The following is a 15,231-nucleotide window of genomic DNA, read 5'->3' on the forward strand; positions in this document are numbered from 1 at the left end:
GGAGTGCCAGCTATGACATCTACCTACCTCCTCCTTACCTAGCTATGACATGGCTCCCCCCCAATCTCCCACCATATTACCAATCATTACCGGGTCAATTACACCTTAATACACTCCCCCCCTCCCTTACCCGCCTAGATGCCCAGGCTTCCTAAAAAGGGGCCCTGTCGAGGAACAGGAAACGTGGGAATGCCCTGATGCTGGTTCCATCGAGCGGCGAGCCACATATCCCACGGCTTGAGGTATTTAGTGCGCTAAATGTTGCTAGCTGCGATCCACTCCCATCTCCCAGACTCCCACACCTGCACACTAAAATTCATCATTCGTGCATTATTCCTCATTTCATCCTCATTTCTCCGCCCTATCCCATTTCCCTCTCTCGCATCTGGCCTTGCAAACACGACCGTCCCATACACACTCCCTTGACTCATTTTTCTCCTCCATTTGACCATTGACCACTGACCACCCCGACCACTTGCTCCTCCTGCCGTGCTGTGCACGGAAACAATTTAATTACTGCTGTATCATCCCCAATTAGGAGCAGAATTGGCTACTTGTTGCGTCTGCCTCGTCCCTTCCTTTGTTCGAGTCCGCTCATACTTCTCACCAACCCCCCTTGCGAAACAACCCTCCAGAAGACACAAAGCCATCCTATCAAGTCGACGGCCGTGACACTCTGCCTACTCTATACCTGGCTGGCTGAAAGTCCTCTTGTCCACCGGAGCTGACCGGCCATCTGACCGCGTCCTACGTCCTTCTTACCAGGTGCAGCTCTCATCTCATCTACTGCTGCATTGCGCCTGCTGAGCCGGCGAAAAACAAGACTGCAAGCCTCTCACACACACACACCCTCCCCCCTAGTCTCCGACGTCTGCAAGGCCAGCGTTGACCTCTCGACGCCTTGCGCACCTCCGATCTGACAATTGCTACCATACGCCAACGCGTTGTACTTGCGTCTGGACCCCCGTTCACTCGGGCCTTGCATTGCAGCTGCAGCAACACAAATCCGGAGAGCCGCTACAGGACCACCACAATCAGGCGTGCGCCCACATGGCCTTTGTCCAGGGCTGTTGAGTGCTACTGCGCTAAAGTTCTCGACAAGTTCGGTGGCATTGATCCGGATCTCCCACCGCACACAGGACAGCATAATGAAGCCGTCAAAACGTTATAGACAGAGCTGGACTCCCCGACATTGTCAATCTCGAATTTGAGCTTCATTTTGAAAAGAGAAGAGAAAAGAGAACCCACATTTTTCCATCCTTTGGCCCTTTGTTTTGCGCCATGATCTCTGCCACTCCCTCGCCTTCAGCCAGGGCGCTCAGGAGCCGCGACAACTCGCCGTCGCCTCAGCCGCGTGCCTTGGCTCGCATGCCCTCCAACCAGAGAGTGAACACGGCCCTTCATCTATCCTCCTCTGCTGCTCCAGCCTCCGCACACAGTGCTTCCTCCATGGCCCAAAGCCCGTATATCAGCTCGATACAATCCTCTCCCTTGGTGTCACATTCAATCTACCATCCACCTCACCTTGGGACCCCTGTTCCACTTGAGCTGGGAGAGAGCCTCGTCTCTTCCCATGCGTTCCCGCCGCCAAAAGAACCCATGGCAGGTCCTAAGCCTGTGGGAATCATGCGCAAGCTCTCCCAAAGTGCCAAAGAGGGTGTATCCTCTGCTCGACAGACTCTGAGGAGAAAGGCTTCATCCTCCGCGCATTCCCGTCGAGATGAAAGCACAGGCCCTATCACTAGGCGTCGCAGCGACAGCAAGAACGCCATTGCAAATGGATACTCTGTCGAGTCACCGTCCTTGGATGCTCTGCCTTTGGATCTACCGCCGGGGTTGGGCCTGTATGGTGATACGATGAGCATTTCAAGCGAGCCCACAACACTGATAGATACAAGTCCCGAGGGCCAAGCTCCGTCCGTCCCTGAGCACTTGGTGGCAGGCTGCCCACTGACCAAGATCACCAAGAATAAAAAGCAAGAGAAATTATTCTTCATGGATGTCGAGGGTTCACGTGTCTCATGGAAAGGCGCTGTTACCACCAAAGTCTTCCATATCGACAATATCAAGAGCATCCGAAGTGGTGAGGAAGCTGCGAGCTTCCAGTCACAGCTCCGTGGTGAGGCTGTCGACCCGGAACTATGTTTCACCATCAACTATACCACATCGGATTCGGCCAAGCAGGTCAAGTCATTGCACCTCGTTGCTCGTAATCACCGGGACCTCCGACTATGGGTCGACACATTGGAGAGCCTGGCGAAGCACCGAGAGGAGCTGATGACCAGCATGGTTGGCTCTACCGAGCGTGAATCGGTTGTGAGAGCTCACTGGGACAACGAAATGGCAAAGCGAACGGTTAAGAACAACACCGCCAAAGCCGACGGTCTTGACCTTCCCACCATACAGGTGCTTTGTCGTAAACTCCACATTCACATTCCCGAGAGGGAGCTGGAAGAACATTTCCATTCAGTCGACGTCAACAAGTCAGACCTCTTGGACTACCCTCAATTCAGAGACTTCCTGAGACGTCTTCGAGAAAGAAGCGACATCAGGAAGATCTTCGACGATGTGAGAGGTAGTCATGCCAGGGGCGTAACGAGGTCTCAATTTATTCACTTCCTTAAACGCTATCAAGGCATCGATCTCGCTTCTCTCTCGGACCCGAGTGTCTGGGAAGAAAAGATCAACGACTTGGTAGCCATGTCTTTTCCAGAGGATCCATCTATGCACAGAGCTGGTCTCATTGATGCTAACGCTTTTGCGTCATTCATCGTCTCCAAGGATTGCCATGTTTATTCCGTCCCCGAACCTTCAACCCCTAAATTTGATCGACCTTTGGGCGAATACTTCATTTCAAGTTCACACAATACGTATCTCACCGGTTGGCAAGTGGGAGGCACTGCTTCAGCCGAAACATATCTCACTGCGCTGCGACACGGATGCCGCTGCGTGGAAATCGACTGCTGGAACGGTCAAGACGGCAACCCAAGAGTGACCCACGGTCGTACCAGGACCACTTCTGTACTCTTCTCGGACTGCATCAATGCCATCCAAAGATGCGCTTTTGATGTCAGCCCTTATCCGGTGATCATTTCTCTCGAGGTTCATTGTGATGCCGAGCAACAAGCCAAAATGGTGCAGATCATGAACGACGTGTTTGGAGAGCGACTACTCCTTCATCCATTGCCTGGTTTCGACGCACAACTACCTTCGCCTGAAGACCTCAAGTACAAAATCCTCATCAAAGTCAAGTCTACCGAGCTTCACGCTGATCTCACGGCCTCGCGGCGTGTGGCCCCCTCGCATCGAGATCGGAGCGCAAGTTCTCCCAACAGGACCGGTGCCCAACCAACAAACTGGGTTCTCCCAAAGGTACCCTGTGTCTCAAGCCCGGCATTGGTGACACCACCAGAGACCATCTATTCTCCCACTGACCGATCGGTCACGGCAACCAGCGGAAGCAGTGCGGACGAGGAGAGTGATGTCCCACCCACCTCCCCTTCGACTGGAGATGGTCAGCGCCGTGCCCCGAAGCTGAGCAAGGTCGGCTCCCAGTTGTCTGCTCTCGGCGTGTACATGAAAGGTTACACGCTCCGCGATGCCAAAGATCTTCGTTTCCAACAATACAACCATATCTTCTCGCTCAACGAAAACAGAGCTATCGAGCTCTGTCGCTCCGCAGAGCAGAAAGCTCTCTTTGAAGACCACAATCTTCATTACTTATGTCGGGTCTATCCCAAGACTCTGAGATTTCAGTCGTCCAACTTTGACCCCAACACCTTCTGGAGGAGGGGTGTCCAAATGGTTGCCTTGAACTGGCAGACATTTGATGCTCATATGCAAATGAACCAGGCAATGTTTGCCGCTGGGACGGATGCGTATGGCTATGTGTTGAAGCCAGACTATCTCCGCAAGCCTCGGACCAAACCTGGAGATTTTGAGCATCGGGTGAAACTGCCTCGCTATAGGATCAGATTCTCGGTCCAGGTGATTTCCGCTCAGCAGCTGCCTCGGGCGGCGAACATGGGCAAAGAAACGCCCTTGAATCCGTACATCGAGGTGCAAATGTTTAGTGCGGAGGACCGAGCTCGAGGAATTGCGAACGGCTCGGGTGGCACTGAGACCTACTCCAATGGCTACCATGGCATTGGATCACCCTACCGTCGACAAACGCAGATTAGGTTTGGCAATGGTTACAACCCTCAGTTTGGGGAAAACATTGAACTTTCCCTGGAGACTAAATACCCGGAGCTTGTCTTCGTCCGATTCATCGTCTTGAACTCGGACGACGGGAGGTACACGGGCAAAGGAGTCAAGCAACTTGCGGCATTCACTGCCAAGCTCGACAGCCTGCAGAAAGGATATCGACACCTCCCGTTGTTTAACGGACAAGGGGAAGAGTTTATCTTTTCCACTCTCTTCTGCAAGATTGCCAAGCAGGAGCCCAAGCTGATGCCATGGTCATTGCAAGACGTTACCGAGCGGACTCCCCGCCCCAACGTGCTTCGAGGCTTCCTTTCACGCGGACTATCGAGCGACCGAGGGAGAGAGCGCGGGTCCAGTGTCGAAGAAGTGGACGCGGGCCGACGGTCCAACCGTGAGATTGAGGAGAAAGTGGGCAAAAAGTAAAAAAAAAGAAAGGGGGGAATTGCAAATGCAACAAGCATACTTTTGTATCAACGGTCCACAACAACGGCGCGGGAGTTTGATTTTGACAAGAGATACCCAAAAAGCATATATGACCTGATGACACACAATAGACTGACAACCCGTCTGGCAACGGACATTTCTTTCCTGTCGCTACTATTGACAAATTCAGGGAGGAGGAGGGAGACTCTTTTGTTTTGTTCTGTTTTGTTTTGTTATTACTAGTGATCAAGGTTATTGTTCTTGTGTAACAACATCATAATCATCGTTATCATATAGATCAGGGGGATGGGGATAACACGAAGGCCGTGTGAGTGTTGGAATAGCAATAGTCAGTCCTTTGGTGGGAATTCAAGCGAGAATGACAATTCAGTCTTTTTGATAAGCAGCTTTTTGGGAATCAACCGATGCCGCTCTACCACAAGCTGCTCGGCACCTCGCGGCTGCGGCGGCCACCATAGTTCTACTCTGCCATTTCCACACCCATCGATGGCCATGATGTGATATAATATTGTGGAAGTTGTGGTATTTCAATATCCTCTCCAATGCGACGGACGACGCGCAGTCTTATTGTCAACGCCATCTTGTTCTGGACAATCCTGTTCCTCATCATCTACGTCAACCATGATTGGACATCGACTACCAAGACCTTCGCGTGGTCTCGAATCCACTACAAGACCTCCTCCTCCACCCTGCCTGAGCCTCGCGGCAACTGTCCCGGCTTGGAAGAGGACTCTAAACCGACCCTAGTAGTGGCAAGAGTTGGCGCAGAGGACCCTTCATGGCTTGACACCCTGGCAGCCATTTACCACCTGTGTGTGTACAGGACCGACCTGCAAGACGTGACCTCATGGCATCTCCAAGTGCCCGCGAACCGGGGCCACGAAGCCATGGCATACCTCACCTTCCTGATCGACAATTATGAACGCCTCCCCGCGGCTGGCGCCGTCTTTGTTCACGGCTCACGCTGGGCATGGCACAATGACGCCCCTGATTATGACAATGCTGCCCTCCTGGCGTCCTTGAACGTTTCGGCTGCCCTCGCTCCGTTTGGATATCACAACCTGCGTTGCGACTGGAGCGCCAGCACATGCTCACCAACTGAGGCTCCGCCACAGGGCAGCCTGGAAACATTGGCACGCTCTGTGTTGGAGCCGTGGAACTTGCGTTTGGCATCGGATAGTGCACTGCCACGGGCGATCGTGGACCTGTTCGGTGGGCAGGGGACAGATGGAAAGATGAGCTCCTCTAGATTGTCCCTGGGTCGTACGGATGCCATTCGGTCGCAGTGCTGCGCGCAGTTTGTCGTTTCCCGCGAGCGAATGTGGCAACATTCCCGTGACGAATATGTTGCTCTTCGACAGTGGCTTCTGGATGAAGGAGAGAGGGCGGCCCATCCTGACGACCGGATTGCTGGCCGGATCTTGTCATATATCTGGCACATCCTATTTATGCCGCGGGATGCATCTGCCCACGTCGATCTAAAGCAACTCAATTCTTTGGCATGCCCGCCCGCCCACGAATGCTACTGTCGCTTGTACGGTCGGTGTGATCTGGACGGCTGCTCGAGTCCTGGTCATTGTCGTGGACAGTATGTTCTACCTCCCGGGTTTCGACTGCCGGATGATTGGGCGGCGAAACATTCGTGAGCACGAGCGGGGATTTTTTGGGCAAGACTCGCTATGTTTCAAAATCGGGCGAATTTCCATGTCTCGTGCTCAGAACTCACAACACGAGACTGATGCTGAAAATGCCAACGGCGACTGGGATGTGGCCGTCTCGGCGTCGATACAAGCACGACAAAAAGAGTCCGCCTCGAGCCTAACCAAGCTGGAACCCTTGCCCATCGAATCTCGATATCGCACACACAATCACTCTGAATGCTGTGAGGCCGGAGGTATTTCTCGACAGAGATTCCACCAGACCAAAATACCAATTGGGACGGATTAGGGTCTTGCATACCCAGGTATATGGACTTGAGATTCGTGTATTTACTTAGTCAGTGTCGGTATAGCACAAGCCACTGATCGCCGACTTGGCCAGCCTTGCCAGTCAATACGAGGTCCAAGCCTCGTCCCTAGTCCCCCAATCAGACTGATAGGCTCTTAAAATTTGAGGACAACTTTATAAAGCAGTTATGGTTGTGCTTCTCTCATACCATCACAAGCCAGTCCACTCATCCTTTTATACTCGTCGTACTAGAAATCCACCTCATGGGAGTAAATGGCGAGAATGGCGGGGAAACCCTCAGCTCAGCTCAGCAGTTGCTTGGCTGCAGCATGGCTGACTTGACTAGTTCTTCCTGCCACCAAAAACTTCCTTCGATTCAAACACATTTCTCCCTTCTATCACAAGGCCGGTTTGCGTGGCTGGGATCGAGCTAACGGTATTGTGTTGTATTTTCTAGAGGGGGCCACAATGCTGGTGCTATCGGCTCCTGCGGTCTGATGCTTTCTCTGGCTTTGGACACGCCGTCACTATTTGCTTTGGACGTTCACCGACTATCATTGTTTATTTGCCACAACCCAATGCTTCGCTGCGATCCAGCTGTTTGGTTTTTCCTGCCGAAAGTGAGCCAGGATGAAGTTCATCGACCAGTATTTCAGCGATAACCAGGGGTTTCAGCTCGACATCGTCGGTAAGTCGGGACACTTGATCGCAGGCACACCGACCCTTTGTCCCCGGGGCTCTTCCAAACATCTACTTGCCAAGCAGAAGTTGCTAAGCACCAGAGACAGGTTTCCTTGCCATCCTCGGAGAAGGTTCCGTCGAGACCATCGCCCAAGTAGCTACCTTGAGCTACCTCATATACGTTCCCCGCCTCCTCCCTGCGCCTCAGATCTTCATCCGACCTTCTCGCCCCGAAAAGTTAGAGACCACCGCGGGAGCCAATGTCATTGGAGTCCACTCAGGTAACACCGGGGAAGACATCCACCATGTGGCCCATGCCTTGCACCGCGGTGACAAGTTGCGTCCCAACACCGTCACTTGTGTTCGAGTAAGAGAGAACGACAAACCCCGTCCGTCCATCAAGAGGTTTGGTCCACTGGCCTGGCTGGTATTTCTGGGGGCAGCCATGAGCGGTGCCCTGCTGGCGCTTTCCATATACTATGAAGACGGGTGAATCTTCACCACGGTCCCGGAATACAAGGAATACTGTGCTAAATCGCCATTGTCTAGGATGTCGTTGCTGGCGACCGTGTTGCTGTCCTCCCTAAGCACCGTGACGGGCATCGCCAACAAGTGGTCACCCACACCCAATGATCCCAAGCCCGATCCTCACTCTCCGCCCGGCGACGTGGTCATCAAGTACCCTCAAGGCGCCTTTATTGTGGTGAGCTGCGAGGAGCGAACGGCGCGGTATCTCTACTTCAACCCCAGTGAGCGTTGCATTTACTCGGTGAAAAGCACGGCCATCTATCGAGGACTGTCGCTCATTTCGACCTTGTTGCTCATGGGCGGGGTGATTTCGTTGGCCAACGCCAAGATCCAGACCCAGACGGCCTTTGCGGGCTCCTACATGCTCATCAATATCTTCTACTGGGTCGGCGCCGCCTTGCCTCCTGCTCAGCATTGGGACCTCTCCCGCCTGGAGGTGGAGCACATCGAAGTGCGTGGGGGAACGCCACCACGAAACGCCAAAGTCGACAACTATTCGCCCACATACACCGAGGCGCTGTGGAAGGCTATTGCAGTGACAGGGACCAGCAATTGGGTCAAGGAAGCTGGTTGGGCTCCCAAGACACCAGCTTGGAGCGACTGGCTCAACGAGGCGGAAGAGGCTGCGGTGGGCGAACCGCTGAAATCAAGCCGCCAGATGGTGGATGGGCGAGAGGTTGAAGTCTGGACAATCCGCAACTGGGACAGCCGAAATGCGCTCTCAACGCTGTTACGGACCACAACGGACAGAATCCAAGTTCAGTCAAAGCGGGGATGATGCAGGAAGAAAACACCATTGTGATGCGAAGAAGTTGTCCTTCCCATGTAAACCAACAGAGAAGAGGGCATTCCATCACCGACGCCTATCCAGACTGGCCTGGTCTTTTACACACCCACGGTCTACCTGAGTACGGGCACGCACGACACATCTACGAATTTTAACGACCAGAAAGTGAACGAAAACAAGAACGAGGACGAGAACCATGATCCCACGAACCAATGATCCAATCAATGATCAATGAATCACAAATGACTCCATGATCCAACGAACAACCAGGTACCGGACCCAAAAAAAGTGCACCATAAAAGTACCAACATTGACAGTACCCGATATACATCCACATACCTCACCTATACTCGGTACACTGCGTTACTGAATGCATTTATCCACCAATCTGTCTATCCACGTATGTATGCATGCATGTATGTATGTATGAGACCACGAACGCGGGCGCGCAGGATATTTATTTTCTATGGATATAATGGGTATTCGGATGTAGAGAAAGAGAGAGATTTGATAGACTGACTTGGACTTGAACATTTATGACCTTTACAACAGTTTATGACATCTACTCGTACCACCTGTGCTCATTTACACAAATCGCATGCCTCTTGGGATCTGGTATTTGCAATGCGCGACGCATAAGACAAAACCTTGTCTCGTTCTCTCTCGTTGCTTTGTCGTGTCGTTTCCCTATCTAGAAGCCGTATGTATCCCACAATACGTGAGAGATAAAAGACAAAAAATTGAACCTCGCCAGGAGAAGAGACCAAATAAAAGAGTCAAGTCGAGCCAAAAGTCAAGCTTCCGTGTCTCGTGTCAAGGGAGTATACCTCGTACGGGGAGTATATGGGAGTATATACTTGTATAGATCGTATGTATTGCCCCTTGCCCTGAGCTCAGCTCTGCTTCTCTTTCTCATCGGTGTCTGTCAAGACCAATATTGTCAAGTGCTGTCTGTCAGGTGCATGTCCGGGTCGATTAATATCAAAACATTACTCCAAGTAGTAGTAGTGGTGGTGGTGGTAGCGGTAGTAGTTGTGATGACTCCAGTTCAGTTCCACTGGGAATCCCCATCGTCGTCAAAGTCGTCGTCGTCATATAGATCGATCTCAAAACAAAACGCTCACAAAAAGGCATGTTGCCCAAAACCAAAAATGGCATCAAAGCATCCAACATGGTATACATGCATTCGTCACCACCCAACGAAACTCCCAATCAAACCTTGGCACTTCTCATCTCATCAGCGGGAATCATGCCTGCATTGATCTGCGCAGCCAGCTGCGACTCTCGGAATGCATTGAAGCCCTCGGGGTCTTTCTCCCTGAGCATCAGAAGCTCTTGAGCATTCAATCCTAGCTCGCGTACGACGTTGTCTGCGCCTTCCTTCTCCACTTTGTACCGAATGTCCTCTCCATGGATCTCGTCCAATTTTGCGCGGAGAGCAGCGAGGTGAGGTGGGTCAAGGTCAGTTACACTGGATCCATGCAAGGCATCATCCAGGCCAGTGGGTTTGAGGACTTCTCTCCGGATACTCTGTCCAAAACGGTGCATACGGCCTTCTTCGTCTGTAAAGGCTTTGGCCGCGAGAGATGTATTGGACGACGTTCGGGATAATTTCATGGCATATTGGTCTTGTGCCTGACGTTCTGCCGGGAAGTAGTCGTCAGCATCAGCCATCTCTAGGATCCCACTTGAATCAACCGAAGCCGACAATAGAGACGTCTCTCCCATGGAAGGATCTGGGGAAGGCATGCCGTTCGGAATTGGAGGAGATGACGAAGAGACTTTGGTCTCGGGATACTCGTCTTCGAACCTCTGGATCATCCGCTGCAGGGTCTGGTCGAGGAAGAAAAGACGACCTGTTCACGCTTGTCAGTAACGATATACCCTTCGAATCCTCTGGCCAAGACTTACGATAGTTCTCGTGGTTTCCCGCTCGATCTTCTCTGACCAGGACAGGCTGTAACCGTCGTCTGATCTTTCGCGCACTCTCACAAAGCTCCAAACTCACATCCCGCGGTTTGGACATTGTCCTTTGCCGGATTGGTCCCCTTGGAGTGGATGTCCCACTTGCTGTAGGACTAATACTCCTCGATTGTGCCCGGCTGTTGCCGTCCTTGCGATCCAAACAGACACCCAAGGCTTTGACGATTCCGGTCGACGCAATCATATAGTCCTCATCCGGCGCTGGCTCGTCCTTGTCGTAATTCGCTGGGTAGCCCTCCACATGACCGACAAGGTGGAGCAATACTTCTGGAGCGTCCTTCTCAGCAAGTTCGTCTGGCTTGACGCCGACCTCACTCAGAGTTGCGCGCTCCATGTTTCGGAGACTGTAAGCCACGACCTGTGATGCCAATGCTTTGACAACCTCACTACTGTCAGAGCTGGGCACTTCGATCTCCACAGCCACAATGGTCTCCGACACTCTGACCGCGGTCATCAAGGACGCAAAGAATGCGCACGCCTCCTCTTGCGAGCTCGCATCTCTCGAATTCATGGCGTGAATGAGCGGAGCATTGTCTAGAATAGTGAGATGGGCCATCGATGGGCAATCCGGCAAGATCTCGGCCAAAGCAATGACTTGTTCAGACGTCATGCCCACATCTGACAGATGTAAACGCTTCAGAGGTGCTAATTTGGGGAGGAGTCTGCGGAGAACAGGCACGGCGCTGGGCTGACTGTTGAACAACGCCATGTTGCGTGACAGGTCGATGAATTTGAGGTTCTTCAGTCTGGCGAACGGTATCAGGATGGAGTTGAGATCGCCGGGTGTTAAATTGCAATCCGACAAGCTAATTGCAAACAACGGGCAATCACTGTCAGCAGCTTCTGCAAGAATGTATGCGATCCCATGCAGGTCATTGCTTCCAAGATCGAGACCCTCACAGTGGCCAGACTTGATATATCGCACAAGGTAGCTGAGGGCTTCCTGCTCGAGGTTGTTGCCAGAAAGCCCGAGCCGTCGGATCTTACATTTGATGGCGCAATCCACGAGGTCTCGAATATTCGCGGGAGAAAGGCCACAGTCGCCAAGGATGAGCTCGTCGAGTTTGTCACCCAATCGCTCTGATAACGCATAGATAACCAGAGTCCCCAGATCCATGACTTTGGAAGTCGCGTCATTCGATCCAGTGCTGTTGGAACTTGTTGTAGAGATTGTCCGTGAGAGATCGCCTGCCTTTGGGAACGGGATACCCGACAGATCAATGCCTCTGAGCGAACGCGACATGTGCATGAAAAGTGCAATGTGCCTCCACCCGAGATTTGTGATTCCAGAGTTGTCCTTCAGAGAGAGCTTCTCGATGACTCCCATCTGCTCCCTGCCACTCTTCCCACTCAGTCTCTTGGGCAATTTTCTGTTCTGTCGGGCTTGCTCGGCAGATTTGCAGCTGGAGAGGCCTGACAAAATCACCCGGACGCCTTCGTCTGTCAACCCACAGTTCTCCAAGACGAGTTTGCGAACAGGAACGATGGCGAGCCAATCGCCCAAAGTTACAATATCCTGCAACTGCATCTGACTCCCGGACAGATCCATTACCGCGACTGTGCCAGGAGCTTCGGCCAGACCAGCGGAAGGCTTAGATATTTGCTCTTTAACTTTGTTCAGAACCGCTGTTTCGCGCAATTGACAACAGCGCTTGTATATCCTCAGAGGGTCTGTCGTACGGCCATCTGTTCCTTCTGGAGGCCGCTTGCTGGGCGTCGACGCGCCTGGTGGTGTAATGCTTGTATTCGAGTCCGAGTCATCGTCTTCACGAGTCAACTCTAGCGGTACCAGGCCATTTGCTTCAGCGTGTCGTCTTTTTCGCTCCTTTCGTTCCTTTCGCTCGACTTCGGACCGTTTCTTTTTCTCCTTCTTTCGTGTACTGGGCACGGCTAGAGGCTCGGGGTCTTGCAGGGTTTCCGAAGTATCTTTAACTTTCTCATCCTTTTTCCCCTCTGATGGCTGAGTCTGGGGTTCTGGCTCCGGGCTTCTCTGCTCCCCCTCTTCCTGCTGCATTTCTGCAACTGACGTCTTAGGGGTTTTTAAGACGGCGCCTTCACCCTTTTCTTTGGTCCTTACGTCCTTCGAGTCTTTGTTGCTGGTCACTTGTTTGTCAGAAGTGGAAAGATTCTGCTTCTGAGCGTTTGACACCGCTGGGCGGTGATATTGCTCTGGATCTTCGTCGGCCTGAGAAGCGAACCCAGCAATCTCCACATCTACGCAAAACGACACTCTCTTCAGCTTGTTCTGGTCAAACTCGCTGATCTTGATGCGTTCACGATTCTGGTCGATGTTCATCACTCTTCTTGGGCAGATTGCACCACTAGTTGCGCTTTTGCCCATGTGGGTGTTGGAGGAAGAGAGTCTGCGAAGGGCGCTCGACAGAAATCCAGGATGCTCTAACTTTGTCTCTTTTCCCGCGGCAACGAGTACTGAAGGTCTTCGAGGGGCAGTGTGAGGGACGACAGGAGTTTTGGATTCTTCCTTTTTGGTCTCTTTCTGTCCTTCTTTGGGCGGTCGGTTCTTCTCGAAGGGATTCGATAACTCGATTTTCGGACTCGGCTGAGGAGATGCTGTTAGGCTATTACTCGCTTGTTGCACATCCGTGCCGGAATTCCGAGGCGGCGTTGGTGAATTCACAGACGAGAATTTGGAGCTGAAACTTGCGATCCACGAACTCCTTCTACCCTCTTTCTTGTTGGGGATACTTGGCTTCAGACCTTTTTTGCCATCCTCCGTGCTCTGGCCTTTCGACATCGTGGGTCGAGGGGATTGGCTTTGGTTAGGCTGGGAGACTGTCGGCCTTGTCTTCTGCGCGGTAGGCAGTGTGTGGTTCTCCTTGCCATTGACAGCGATTGCAGACTTCTGTGGTTCGGATACTGGAGGAACTCCATTCGGAGTTTCTTGGAGTGGTGTAGGATCATGGCGAGGGTGCGCAGTTGCAGGATCGTGGTGATTGCCTTTGGAGCCTGCAGAGGACTGTGAAGCTGGCTTCCGACCATTTCTGTCGCCCACCGAATGGGTCAAATCTGGTGCGATGGTTAGTGATACCGTTTTCTGCAACAATCGCTGTTCAGACGAAGAGAAAGCAGGTGCAACTGTGAGCCGACATTTTGGGACCACACCTTTCTTAGAATGCAGCAGCCAGTCGACATCCAGACCACTTTCGGTGGCCGCAGCCATTGTGATTTAAGATGAAGCGCAGACGCCTCCAGGATCAACAGATGAACCTTTGCTCTGGGGATGTCATATAGGCTGGACCGAGGACCGTTGTGAAGAAGCTGGATGATGGGCAACGATGGGTTTGCACAGGGCGGCCGGCGGGGTTAAAGGTGCAGTAGGCAAAGTAATGTAGCTCCTGCTTGGTTGGCCAGAGGTCAGAGATCGCGATCGACTTGGGTCTGGGCTTTGGGGATCTTGTGGCAGGATGGCAGGATTCGGCCGCCACTTAAAAGCCAGCCCGCCGCTGGAACTGGAACTCGGTACGAGTAGGTTGACAAGGCGGCCCTCGGAAGCGCCTGGGGGCTTGAGCGCCGTGACTGCGGTGCAGTGGCCCAAGGTCCAATGCCTCGAGGAATGCCCAGGATTTTCGGCCAGAATAGCTGCAATAGTTGGAGGTTGTAGAGGCTGGTGGAGAGTGCTGAATGGGTGCAACAGGAGGGGATCTAGGGAAGTGGACCACTTGACATGCACCACTGACACCACCAGAAACTCAGCTTCGGGCGGTTTCTATGTGGTCATTGTCACCATCCACACCACCGACACAATAATAATGAGCAATGATGAAATGAGAAGTGTGTCGTTTGCCGTCCCTTTCAAGCACACGAGTCGGGTAGATCGCGGGATTTCGGAAACCGTCGTCACGGAACTCTCCCTCGTTGGCGTCACTGTGCGAGAGATTCTCCCAGCCGACACTTCTCCTTTCTCGAGCGTTCCCTTATTAATGATGGCGCCCCTTCGAAAAATGCCTCCTGCTGCAAGCGCGTGACCCGGCCGAGAAAGAAAGGGAAAGATCAAGAATTGCACGGGGTGGCAGGGAGAAAAAAGTGTCAGCAAACAAGCCCATAATATATGTCGCACCTCTGCTCAACACCCCATATTGCCATAATAACAGGCCCTTGATGACACACATGCGAACAGTGGCACAGGGCACAGGCATTGGTACCAACTGGTCAGCCCCGATAACCACTCGTGGCAAGAATTCCAGGTCGTGGTGCCTGACATATGTATGAGGCCCCCTGCTGGGTGCCTGCCCCTCGCGGGATTGCTTAGATGGACACTCTGCTTAGGGCCTGTTCACCAGTAGAAGGCCTTGGAAGAACCACCCAGCAGAGCCTGTGGCCCAAAGCACAGGGCTCACTAACCCACTAAGGCACAGTAAGGATCGACTCAGAGGCACCTACTCCGTAAAGTCTACCTCTAGGTCTGGTGGCTGGGTCAGGTCAGCATCTTATGTCAGATAGCGTCAAGACTATAGTTGACTATGAGTGGCCGGTATGGACAAAGTTATGATGGCTCATCATCCTTCCTACTAGTAAGATTTTCTTCACACGGTTTGGCAAACCGGAACGTGTGCGAAATGAAGAGTTTCTTCAGAACTTGGGAAACTGTTACAGGCGCCCAATAGCCATGATTGATATTCTTCTCTCGTCCTGGC

General features: G+C 52.6%; 4 protein-coding genes across 4 annotated transcripts; 3 read left to right on the top strand and 1 right to left on the bottom strand.

Moving 5' to 3' along the window:
• Positions 1–1,599: 1,599 nt before the first annotated feature.
• AYO21_08734 (hypothetical protein) lies at positions 1,600–4,629 on the top strand (the record flags this gene model as incomplete). Its single annotated transcript, XM_022658677.1, has 1 exon — positions 1,600–4,629. The coding sequence occupies one exon, from the start codon at positions 1,600–1,602 to the stop codon at positions 4,627–4,629; it is 3,030 nt and encodes a 1,009-aa protein (XP_022509038.1).
• A 563-nt stretch (positions 4,630–5,192) lies between these two features.
• On the top strand, positions 5,193–6,296 carry AYO21_08735 (hypothetical protein; the record flags this gene model as incomplete). Its single annotated transcript, XM_022658678.1, has 1 exon — positions 5,193–6,296. One exon carries the CDS (start codon positions 5,193–5,195, stop codon positions 6,294–6,296), a length of 1,104 nt encoding a protein of 367 aa, XP_022509039.1.
• A 931-nt stretch (positions 6,297–7,227) lies between these two features.
• On the top strand, positions 7,228–8,584 carry AYO21_08736 (hypothetical protein; the record flags this gene model as incomplete). Its single annotated transcript, XM_022658679.1, has 3 exons — positions 7,228–7,285; positions 7,386–7,767; positions 7,828–8,584. 3 exons carry the CDS (start codon positions 7,228–7,230, stop codon positions 8,582–8,584), a joined length of 1,197 nt encoding a protein of 398 aa, XP_022509040.1.
• A 1,221-nt stretch (positions 8,585–9,805) lies between these two features.
• Positions 9,806–13,757, bottom strand: AYO21_08737 (hypothetical protein; the record flags this gene model as incomplete). Its single annotated transcript, XM_022658680.1, has 2 exons — positions 9,806–10,449; positions 10,505–13,757. 2 exons carry the CDS (start codon positions 13,755–13,757, stop codon positions 9,806–9,808), a joined length of 3,897 nt encoding a protein of 1,298 aa, XP_022509041.1.
• Between the last annotated feature and the right edge of the window lie 1,474 nt (positions 13,758–15,231).

This window comes from Fonsecaea monophora (assembly GCF_001642475.1).
Source record: "Fonsecaea monophora strain CBS 269.37 chromosome Unknown Scaff78, whole genome shotgun sequence".
In the NCBI taxonomy this organism is placed as follows: Eukaryota; Fungi; Ascomycota; class Eurotiomycetes; order Chaetothyriales; family Herpotrichiellaceae; genus Fonsecaea; species Fonsecaea monophora.